Source organism: Rhinatrema bivittatum, chromosome 5 (genome assembly GCF_901001135.1).
Source record: "Rhinatrema bivittatum chromosome 5, aRhiBiv1.1, whole genome shotgun sequence".
In the NCBI taxonomy this organism is placed as follows: Eukaryota; Metazoa; Chordata; class Amphibia; order Gymnophiona; family Rhinatrematidae; genus Rhinatrema; species Rhinatrema bivittatum.
In genome coordinates, this window is record NC_042619.1 from 90,190,970 (window position 1) to 90,203,562 (window position 12,593).

General features: G+C 41.6%; 1 protein-coding gene across 1 annotated transcript in view; it reads right to left on the reverse strand.

Moving 5' to 3' along the window:
- The window catches only part of ATP8A2 (ATPase phospholipid transporting 8A2), a 1,219,142-nt gene that overhangs the window by 997,115 nt on the left and 209,434 nt on the right, over positions 1-12,593 (reverse strand). Inside the window, exon 16 of the mRNA XM_029602569.1 lies at positions 3,615-3,687. Coding sequence (XP_029458429.1) covers positions 3,615-3,687 — 73 coding nt within the window. The remainder of the gene's footprint in view (positions 1-3,614; positions 3,688-12,593) is intronic.

Consider the following 12,593-nt stretch of genomic DNA (forward strand, 5'->3'; position numbering starts at 1 on the left):
TTTTAACCAGTCAGCAATCAACAACAGAACTTTTTAATTTCCTAAGCAATCTTTGATGAGGAACTTTGCCAAATGCTTTCTGGAAATCCAAATACACTATATCAACTGGCTCATCTTTATCCATGTTTATTTCCGTCCTCAAAAAAATGTAGCAAATTTGTGAGGCAAAACTTCCCTTGGCTAAATCCATGTTGGCTTTGTTTCATTAAACTATGCCTATTTATTATATTCAGCAGCTTTGTTCTTTATGATAGTTTCTACCATTTTGTCTGTCACAGGCATCAGACTCACTGGTCTATAGTTTCCTGGATCACCCTTTGGCGTTACATTGGCAACTCTCCAGTCTAGTGGCTATTTAGGTTTCAATCTCTCCATAAGAATGAACTAGCTGTAAATGACAGGTTCAGCACTCCTGTAGTATATCTACTTCTGTTTCACTCTACATGCTAACAGTACACCCAAATAGAGGTAAAGTGGTCTTCTTCACCCAGAATCCTCACCAGGATTTTTCTCAGTAATGGAAAGAACTCCTTCTTGAGAGACCCGTCACAAATACAAAACAAGCTATAAATACAACAAAAGAGATGTGACACCTTATCAATATAAACAGGAAAGAGAGAACTAAATGTATCATTTTGCATAGAAAAATATTAAAAGAATTAAGACTTCTTTAATAAGTACACTAAACAGTTGTTACATTGTAACATAGTAATGAAGGCAGAAAAAGACTAAATGGTCCATCCAGTCCACCCAGCAAGTTTCTTATGGTAGTAACTGCCGCTCCATGCAGGTTACCCCCATGCTTTCAGCTAAGGGTAGCAACTGCCACTCCGTGCAGGTTACCCCAATGCAGAAATGTTATACCATCCCTTTCTTTAAGTCTTTAGGGATCCGCAATGTTTGTCCCATGCTCTTTTGAATTCATTAACTGTTCTCGTCTTCACCACCTCTTATGGGAAGGCATTCCAGGCATCTACCACCCTCTCTGTGAAGAAATATTTCCGATATTGGTTCTTAGTTGTCCCCCCTGGAGTTTCAAATCATGACACCTAGGTCTACTCTTTCCTTTCTGGTGCAAAAGGTTTGAGGTTTGTGCATCATTCATACCTATCAAGTATCTGAAGGTCTGTATCAAATCTCGCCTGCACCTCCTCTTCTCCAGGGAATACATATTTAGATCCTTCAGCCTCTCCTCATAGGTTTTCTGAAGATCCCACACCATTTTGGTCACCATCCTCTGGACAGTTTCTATTCTCTCTCTTTCCTTTTTGAGATACAATCTCCAGAACTAAACACAGTGCAGCAGGTGAGGCCTCAGCATGGATCTGTACAAGGGCATTATCACTTCCCTTTTCCTGCTAGTTATACCTCTCTCTATGCAGCCCAGCATCTTTCTGGCTTTAGCTACTGCCTTGTCACACTGCTTTGCAACCTTCAGATCACCAGACACAATCACCCCAAGGTCTCTCTCCTGGTCCATCCACAATAGTATTTCACCCCCCATTACATACAGCTCTTTTGGATTTCCACATCTTAGATGCATGACTCTGCACTTTTGGCATTGAATTGCAGCTGCCAAATCTTTGACCACTCTTCGATTTTTCTTAAATCTCTTTTTATTCTCTTTACTCCTTCAAGCATGTCCACCATTTTGCAGATCTTCGTATCATTCGCAGAAAGGAAAACTTTTCTTTCTAATCATTCCGCAAAGGAAAACTTTTCTTTCTAATTCTTCCGCAATGTCACTCACAAAGATATTGAACAGAACCAGTCCCAAAACCAATCCTTGAGGCAGTCCACTTAATGCCATTCTCTCATCAGAGCAGATTCCATTTACCATTACATATTGTTTCCTGTCAGTCAACCAGTGAGTAATCCACTCCATCAACTTGTTGCCCACACCCAAGCTTCTCATTTTATTCACGAGCCTCCTATGCGGGACCGTATTGAAAGCTTTGCTGAAATCCAAGTAAATCACATTGAGCGCTCTTCCTTGATCCAGTTCTCTCCCAATCAAAAAAAGTAAATCAGATTTGTCTGTCAGGACCTTCCCTTGATGAATCCATGCTGCCTGGGATCCAATAACCCACAAGATTTAAAATAGTTCACTATCCTTTCCTTCAGCAGAGTCTCCATTAATTTTCCCACCACCGAAGTGAGGCTAACTGGCCTGTAGTTTCCAGCCTCCTCTCTGATACCACTCTTATGAAGCAAGACCACCACAGCTCTTGTCCAATCATGCGGCTCTACTCCCATTTCCAGGTATCTATTAAACAGGTCTTTCAGTGGACCCACCAGCACATCTCTGAGCTCCCTCAGTATCCTGGGATTTACCTCATCCAGCCCCATGGCCTTGTCTACTTTCAGATGTCCTAGCTCTTTCTACACATTCTCTTCTTGTTTATGATGACATCTATATTCAGACACAGTCCGGATAGCAAAGTTAACTGGATAAACATATATGGCTAACTTTGGAGGTATATTCAACAGTCCTGCCACACTGTTGAATATAGCCAGGTATCTGAATTAGTTAGCCATATAACTTGACCAGACTTAGCTAAGTTATTATTTTATGCTCAATGTTGTAAACCGTTTTTGTTCAAATTTATTTGCTAAAGATGGTATATAAAAAGTCTTAAATAAATAAATAAAACTGGCTAACTCTGAATATTGAAGCTAGTCGGTTAACTTAGTAGACTAACTCATCTTCTCCCAGTTATGCCCCTGGACCGTCCCTAACTTATCCGGCTAAATTCTAGCTTCCTAACTTATTAGCCAGCTAGAATTTATCTGGATAAAAGTTGAATATAGCTGGGTAAGCCATTTAGACAGATTGTTTCTCTTTTGTCATTTTTTAAGGCAGTTAATATTTTCCTTTGTGTGATTCTACCAAACTTTGGGTAAAACCATTCATTGATCAAAAGACCTTGTCATTTTTCACCAGGTTTTAAGTTGGAAACACCCTCCCCAGGGCCATTGTTTCCCTTAGGTAAACTAGGCATTTGTATAGTGCGCCAAAATTTTGGAAGAAGCAAAATCCTGCTAGCACAAGGCCCCAAGGGATGCTGTGCTAATTGTGAATGCCAAAAAAGGGTGCACTGTGCTAGAGCTACTGCCACAGGTAGGAAGGAGCGTTATGCTGGAGCCGTCACCAATAGGATAATTGGAGGAGGGGGACCGAAGGCTTGCCTAGGGCACCAAATACTCTTGCACTGGTCCTGATCTTCTCTGGCCCATGTAAGTCAAGCAAACATGAATTCTAACAAGCGTCACGTTGGCATAAAAACCATAAACATAATCATAAAAATACATATAACTATAACTCTACAAAATCAGTTGATAATCTACCATTACTGTGTGCCACACCACAAATGATATACTATTTTTCAGGATTATACCCTGGAAAGATTGCAGGAAAATCTATTAATATATAACAAACATTATATTACCTGCTCCAAGCTATCAAATTATGACCAAATACATATTTTCCAATTTTCTGCTACAATGTTCATCATTCTGACCCTATCATTTATAGGCATATAATTGTTTATGTATAATTATTCTAAATGCTAGCCTTAAAACAAAAAAAAGTATAATATTAAAGTTAAACTTACAGCTTCATTTTCAATGTTACGAAATAATTTAGGGTCATCAAAGTCACATGATTCACTGGTAGGTGGCAACACACTGTAGAAAAAGGGAAACATTTTTTTATTTTATGCTCAAAATGTAAACAGAGAAACCATCTTTGGTCTGACCAGCTTGATATTCTTGCAGACATGAAAGAGGAACCACAAAATGCCCCCTCACCACCCACCACTAGCAACCACTAGCCTTCGCACATAATAAATAAAGTATAAATTGTTACTTCAAACAAACATGAGGACACTTTTTAAAAGTCATTTACATGAATAAAAGGGTCATTGAGAATCACCTGTGCTTAACCTAGCTAAAAGAACAGGCGGGGTACCTTAGCAAATATACTTCTAAGAGTAGGCATTGTCCGGGGATGTGTTTGGGGCGGGATTAGTAGACAGTGCATGAATGTTGCATTTTTAAATATATGCGTGCTATTTCTCAATTAAATTTAGCCCCCACAAAAAGCAGGTGCAAAGTCCGTGGCCCAGCTGTACCCATAGGCAGTTTTCAAAGGGAAAGAATGCATGTCATTTCCCTTTGAATATTTTTACAAAGTAGCTGCAGGCTTTGTACCAGGGTCCCGAAAAGGTCCAATAACACTGACAAAGATGTTATCAGTCTTTCTTTGTTTGGTTCCATGTGCTAATTGCCAATGGTCTAAAGTACCCGCAGATATTTGTACCTGCTCTTCCTGCACAATAGAAAATAAGATATGCAGATCTGAAAATGCCTAAATAGGCCCCTTCTCCCAATACGGCTAAAAGTACATGCATCGTGCAGTCCTGTGCATACTTTTAGCTTAGTGAAGTGTGGGCAATTTACAGACAAACCTTTCACCTGGCTAAATTGGTACTTACCTGGGCAAATGGTAGTTGAACTCGCCCTCCTGTGCACAGAAGGAGGATTTCTGCACATATATATATACAAATCAACATCCCCCTCCCCCTTCCCTGTTCCTAACAGGGCGATTTCTCAGTATTTATTATTTATTTATGTAGGGCCCCATTGGGATCAATATGAAGGAGTATGGCCTAGGTCAGGGCAGCATAGAGTAGAGTAATGTATTATCTTTGCCACAGCAATCCATTAGAGCTTAGGGTGAGCAAACAGTGGGGTGGGCCCTCCGGTGGGGGGCTTGAACAGTCCTGAATTGGGGAACACTGGATGCCCCAAAAAAGGTCTATACAGCCTATACAGTCAAATCTCAGGACCATATGCAAGCTCAGGAGGGAAGAAGCTACCAGAACATAAGTGACAATATTGAAAGCATGCCATGGGCTTAGCCATGCATCTTTCGATGGCTCAGGGAGAGACACTGCTCTGCTCTGGCAGGTACAGGTGGGAAGCTCCTTACTCTGCAGCAGAAATGGACATGGAAGTAGCCACTGCAGTGTTCCACAACCCAGAAAGTGCTGCAACCCTCAGGCCTGAGCGCGGGAGGAGTTCCTGTTGCTGCTGGGTCTCTACCTAGGTAGAGAGCTCACAGCTGATGCCTGCTGGGGGAAAAAATTGGGGAAGGGAATGGTCAAAGGGGGCCAGAGAAAATAAGGAAGTAGAGGGAAGAAAAGGAAGAATTGGGGAAAGGAGAATAAAAGCAAAAAGTGTAAGAAAAAAAAAGTTAAATAAAATCAAAACATGAGAAAATAAAAAAGATGAGCATACTAAAAAAATATAAAAATAGAGAGAAAATTAGGAAAAATTAGAATAAAAAAGCAAAAAAATAAAATAAAATGTGGGCAGGATAGGGATGAGTTTTTCTCATCTCCTAAAAAAATTTGCTGGCATTTAAGTATTTTGAAATGTTTTCCTGTCCTTACCATTGTGGTGTGTCACTTGTGTGCCTGGCTACAGTGCGGTTTATCTCTGTCTAGTGTGCTTTGGTCTGGTTGTATGGTCCATGTCTCTGTGTGAGATGTGATCTGTCTGCCTGTGTCTCTGTGTGTGTGTGTGTGTGTGTGTCTGTCTTCTGTCTGGGGTGGTGTGCCTGTATTTGTTTTTCTGTCTAGGTGTGGTATGTCTGTATCTGTGGCTGTCTGGATGTTGAGTTTCTGTCTGTGAGGTGTCTGTCTCTTTGTCTCTCTGTGTCTGTCTGGGTATGGGATAACTTTGTCTATTTGTGAGTTCTTTGTGTCTATATCTGGTAGACATGTGCATTAATTTCAAATGAATTTAAGAAATGCAACGAATACGGCAAATTTGTTTCATTCGGAAGGTGCCAAAATGAATCTGGGGTCCTACAAGATTACAATGAACCTTATTTATTGAATTCATTTGAAAATAAAATGCAGGGGCCGTGGCCTATGCCCCAGCATGACACCGGTGCCTTGGCCTAAGTCTAGGCCCGAAACCGGGGCCTTGCTGGGGCACACACTGAGGCCCAAAGAAGGAGCCGCAGGCTAAGCATGAGTATGATGCCGGGGGTCTTGGCCTGGACCCAGCCCAACCCTGGGGTCTCCGCCAAGACCCAAAATAGGTCTTACCTGATCCGTTGGGTATCCAGTGACAAGACCGGGCCCAGGCCTGATGCCAATACCCAACCCAGAAGCTGAGTCCCAATGCCTGGGCCTTATCCTAGGCTGGAGCCCAGACACACGCCAGGTCCTGACACCAGAGCCTCGGCCCAGACCCAGGCCCAATGCCACGACCTGACCTAGAAGCCAGGTCCCGACTCTGGGGCCTTGGCCCGGACCCAGGTCCCGATGCTGGGGCCTCGGCCCGGACCCAGGCCTGACACTGGGGCCAGGCCTGGAGCCAGGTTCCAAATCTGGGGCTTTGGCCTAGGCCCAGGGCTTGCTGCAGCTCCGTCATTGTCCTTTTCTTCTCTTCTGACACTGTCCCCTGGGGTTGCACTGGACTTAACTCCAGCACATTCACCCCAGCGGACATCGCCATTTTGATGTATGGCCTCTGGGCTGGGTTGCAGTATCGGGCCTGGGTCCGGGCTCCGGCCTAGGCTGAGGCCCAGAAATCAGAACCTGGATCTGGGGCCAGGCCGAGGCCCTGGCATTGGGATATGGCCTCTGGGCCAGGTTGCAGCTTTGGGCCTGACTCCAAGCTCCAACCTAGACCGAGGCCCAGGCTTTGGACCTGGGTTCGGCCAAGGCATCAGCCTGGTGTAGGCTGAGGTAGCGGTAACATTCAGCTCCCTTGGCCCTCGCAAGGTTGAGGCTTCGGCCTGGGCCTAGGTCTTGCCAGCAGATCCTCACAGGACTGGGTAAGTGGCAGCTGGGGGAGGGATCCTGGCCCTGGCATTTTTCCCTGTGGGTGGACAGGAGACCCCAGTTTTGTTTTTCATGTATTTTTTATTTTTTTATTGTTTGATTCATTTTTTCTTACGAATGAAATGAATCGATCCGCAAACTGAAATTCATGGAAAACAAAACCTCCTGAAAACAAACCAAAAAACATTTTTTCCCTACACATTCCTAGATCTGAGTGTCTGTTTCACTGTCATTCTGGGTGTGGTGTGTCTATCTGGGTATGAGGTGTCTATCTCTCTGTAACCGTGTATGTGTGAGCTTACTCCTTTCAGCAACTTGAAGAGAAACCAAATGGGGGCTTTGAGTCATTGGTTGGCAGTGTGGCTATTTGGTGAATACCCTTCATGTATGTATGTATGTGTGTGTAAATATTTAATCAATCTTTTATGTGTATGTTTATACATATCTGGGGACTCTCAGGATTTCACCATGAGACTCAGGGAATTTGCATCAATTGCAGAGTCTCAAGGGAAACACTAGAAATCTCAGTACTTCTCTGTATACAGCTCAGCCACTACCCTTCCTCAACATGTCTGCAGAGAACAGGAGAAGGTGGGCGAGTCTGGAGTAGACACTGCAAGTAGCATGTGGGGAGAAACTGGAGAGAGGCTGCAATACACACAAAACTCAGTCTGCAGCTGTGATTCCAGGACTTGAGAATCACTCCACTAAGGGTAGAGTGAGGATGCATAAGTCATAGAGCTGAAACTTATAGGGGGAGGAAGAGATGAAGGGGAAGGATGCTGGGTCATCTCGAGAGCAGGGACAGGTGATGGTGATGGTGATGGGTGGGAGAAAAAGAAAGAGTGAATTAGTTGGGTGTCGGGGGCAGTGGAAGAGAGACAGCTGATACATATTATTCCATTCCTTCCCCCTCACCCTCTGCTAATCAACAGCAATCTCAGGGTGATCACAACTCAAAAGTACCCAGGTATGTGTATATAACAACCCATCTTTAGGGGGGGGGGGAGGAGGGCAACCAATTGCATGAATGGAAGGAGGGCTGCAAATCAATAATTTGATAACCCCTGCATTAGAGGTGGCTGTAATGGTTTGTTCCTGCTTTAATGGTTTATTCCTGGTTTAAAAGCTATTGACCGCTAGTGTCTACATGGAACATGATTTTTAGTTTGGATAAGAGACAGAAGGACTGTTTTTGTTTTCATTTCTTTTAATTTTTCAGAGTATAAGCATGAAGCCTTGACTATTTACAAATATTTTTATGCCACCAATCAGAACAGCTTGCTCTTGTTGGATTATAATAAAAACATAAAATATAAAAGCAGACTACATAAAAACAAAAACACAAAAAACAAACACCTTAACAGAACCGCACTAATATAACAAAGAAAAAAATTAACAAGACAAATTAACAAAAAAACATATAAAATATACTGGATCCCTGACCATTTACTCCAACAATAAACCTAACTATATTTCCATCTGTCTCATTAAATCCATATCCACTCACTTATCAGCCTCAACTCATGCACCCCATGCTACTCAAAGGCCTGCTGAAAAAAAAAGGCTTTTACTTTCTTCCTAATACACAAATGATCTCCTCTAAGCAAAGATCAAGAGGCAGTAAGTTCCATAAAATAGGGTCTGCTACAGAAAAAGACCTAGTGCAGGATTCTGTCAATCGCAGTTCCTTAATAGAAGGAATACCCAGCAAGGTCTAGTTACTTTAACGGCAGGTGAGTACATACTCATGTAGTAAATATTTTAAATTCTTAGGCCCAGTTCCATGAAAGGCCTTGAAAATCAGCACCATAATTAAAATCTAACTTGCCAACATTTGGGAGCCAATGTAGCTTTAACAGCCAAGGGGTAAATTTGCTCCTATGCCCCCACTCCTGTAACCAATCATAATATTGCATTCTGTAACAATTGCAGAAATGTCATCAACTTTGCTTGAGGCTCAGGGTACATAGAGATCTGCAATAATCAACACCTGATAAAACCAGCACCTGAACTACTGACCTAAAATCCTGCATTGATAAAAATTATTTTAAACAGCAACAAGCCTACAGTTTGAAAAAGCATTATAAGAAACTTTTAAATCTGGGACTTAAAAGTAAAGTGCTTGTTAAAGTGGACTCCCAAATTACAAAACTCTGATCTAGCAGGTAAAACACAAGAACGCAAATTCAAAGATATAGACGTTTATACATAGATGGACAAGAAACCTAAAGTGCAATTGTCTTTTCCAAATTAAGGAATAAACTAGTCTGAGATAGCCAGTTATGCACAGATTCAGACATTAAGAAACACGAGTAGATAGTTGTGGACCATCAGGCTGGAGCAGAAGAAAAATCTGAATAACATCTGCATAAATCCAATTTTCAAAACCTAAGGAACTCAACACTTTCCCTAAAGGATATAAAAAAGATATGAAGCCAAATTGGGGATAAGGCTGACCCTTGTGGATCCCTGCCTCCATGACTTTCCAAACAGAGCGTTGATTACCCAGAAAGCATGTTCTGGGTAACTTTCTAGAAAGTAAAAAAGTTATTTCCAACTTACACTCAGGACCTGGTGAGACAGTGCTTTCCACTATATTTGTAAATGATCTGGAAAAAGGAGCGATGAATGAGGTGATCAAATTCTCAAAATTGTTCGTAGTCAGATCACTAGCCGATTGTGAAGAATTACAAGAAGACCTTGAGACACTGGGAGACTGAGTATTGTAAATAAGTGAAAAAATGCTTGTATTCTGTATGCTTGGTTGAAAGAAATCCCAGAAATGCTGCAGTGGTTGAAAACAGGGAAAGACATCCATGCCTGATTACCTTCTATGGTACTGAAGAACAGCAAAAAAGCAGGCTTCAGCCATGTTAGAAGTCAGAACAGACAGGAATCAGCTCCTGTTATTTCCAAGGGCAACAACAAAGGGAGTGCACTGAGAAATTGCAGTTGCAGAAATAATGAAGCAATACAAAATATTGGAATACCTCCCAAATATAGAATTTGCTTTTTTATTTGTATTTTTTTTAAACTAAAAAAAGTGAACTATGATTATAATTCAACCTGTATGCTAAAGATATGAGTAATATGCATTATGTGCAATCAGTGCATTTTCTATGATGTTCACATATAGTTATTTCTCAGAACTGGATCAGTCTTTCTTTTGAGAAGATTATTGCCTGTTTATAATCTGAGTAGGGATAGCTACTAGCATTCCTTTTGCCCTTTTATTTCTTTTCCATAAGAGAATGTGACAGAGTGTGACAGAACATCTTAAGAAGCAGTTACAGGTATATGGCCTGGTCCAACTTAAAGCTGAGTACAGCAAGGGATTATGGTTGCAAGGAGGATCCCACAGCTGAGGATGAGAGTCAGGACCTAGAAGGCTTAGACAGGCCCCTGGGACTCCAGGATAACTCAGATCTTGTAACATGGCTGACCTAAATTATTGTTTGTGAAGTGAAGCTAAGAATGAGTACAGAGGAATTAGGTAGCTCCTGAGAATAGCTGGCCTGAATTTATGTTGAAAGTGTGAAAATAAAGTATATAAGTAAGCAGGATAAGGCAGCCCCTTGAAATATAGTTGGCCTGTGTTTGTATTTGGTAACTATGTTGAAGAAAGTGATATTGCAAATGAAGAATGTAGATATATTGATATTTAACATTGTAAATAAAAGCATTTAAAGGAAAAAGCCTTGACCACTCGGGTATGTGCCATAGAGAACAACAAAATTAAATACTGACTGTTAGTTTTACAGTTGGTATTGGCTGATACTAGATACACACTCATTCCTGTCCCCAGTTGGTTCTTTCCCTTAAAAAGTGACTCAGGACAACCGAGCTAATAAATGCTTGCTCTTTCAGACTTTAAGTGTCAGCTTGTAGCTTTCTATAGCATACCCAGGAATTAAAGTGATTGTGTTTTATCTGTGGGTCCAGGACTGCAATCATACAGCCCGAAGAGAGTTGCCAACTTTTCACTGTGAAAATTCTGAACATTTGGATGCACTAAATAAAAGTTTTGCAAATGGTGTTAATCTACTTCCACACACAACTATTATTGCGTTGGGCCCCACTGGGATCCCTACTAAGTAGTGTGACCTAGTATCCAGGTCATACAGTATAGCAGGGGAGGCCAGCTTTCACACACAGAGCCACAAAACCAGAGTTCATAGAGATAGGGATCTGCCATTAATTTTACAGGGGAAGTGGGGGAGAAAATGTCTCCACAGCTGAAAGAAAAGACCAAGCGTCTCTCTTCCTCTACCAGAACCAAAGACTCATAGATACATGCACTCACCCTCTCAGACACAAAGATTCACACACACACCTTCTCAGGCACAAGGACTCATACATACATAGCCTCTCAAACACACTCACATACACACACAAACATCCTCAAGACACAAACACACTTTCCCTCTCAGAACACAAAGACTCACACACACTGACTCTCTCAGACACAACGACTCACACACAGTCTCTCAAACATGATCACATATACACCCTCTCAGAAACAATGACTCAAACACATACAGCCTGCCTCTCAGACAGTGCTCTACCACTGCCAGATCATTTTGTAAAGATCTTGCTTGCCATCAGCCTTTCTGCAGCTTCAGCAGCTCTCTCCCTTTCTCATTCCCACCCCTTCTCAGCAGCCCTACCCTCCAGAACTCTCACTGGTTCCACAGCTAGTGTATGCAGCTTGCATGATGCCAGTTGGCCACCCCTCACACATACAGAACACAGACACTTAGCAAATTGAGAAGGCATTCAACAAAATCCCAAATGAGAGGTTTCTAAGAAAACTAAAAAGTAATGGGATAGGAAGCGATGTCTTTTTATGGATTGCAAGCTGGTTAAAAGACAGGAAACAGAGAGTAGGATTAAATGGTCAGTTTTCACAGTGGAAAAAGGTAAACAGTGGGTGTCTCAGGGATCTGTACTTGGACCTGGCTTTTTAATATATTTATAAATGATCTGGAAAGGGGTACGATGAGTGAGGTGATCAAATTTGCAAATGAAAGAAAATTAGGCAGAGTAGTTAAATATCAAGTGGATTGTGATAAATTGCAGGAGGACCTTGCGAAACTGGAAGATTGGGCTTCCAAATGGCAGATGAAATTTAATGTGAATAAGTGCAAAGTGATGCATATAGGGAAAAATAATCCTTGCTGTAGTTACACAATGATAGGTTCTAACTTAGGAGTTTCCACCAAGCAAAGAGATGTAGGCGTCATAGTGGATAATCATTGAAAGTGTTGGCTCAGTGTGCTATGGCGATCAAAAAAGCAAACATAATGTTAGGAATTATTAAGAAGGGAATAGCAAATAAAACAATGGATGTCATAATGCCTCTGTATTGCTCCATGGTGAATACTGTGTGCAATTCTGGTCGCCGCATTTCAAAAAAGATATAATACACTGGAGAAAGTGCAGAGAAGGGTGGCCAAAAATAAGTGGCATGGAACAGCTGCCCTATGAGATAAGGCTAAGGAAGTTAGAGCTGTTCAGTATGGAGAAGATACGACTGAGCGGGGATATGATAGAGTTCTACAAAATCATGAAAGGACTCAAACAAATTAATGTAAATCAGTTATTTACTCTCTCAGATAATAGGAGGACTAGGGTGCACTCCATGAAGTTAGCAAATAGCTCATTTAAAACAAATGAAAGATAATTCTTTTTCACTCAGTGCATAGTTAAGCTCTGGAATTCATTGTCAGA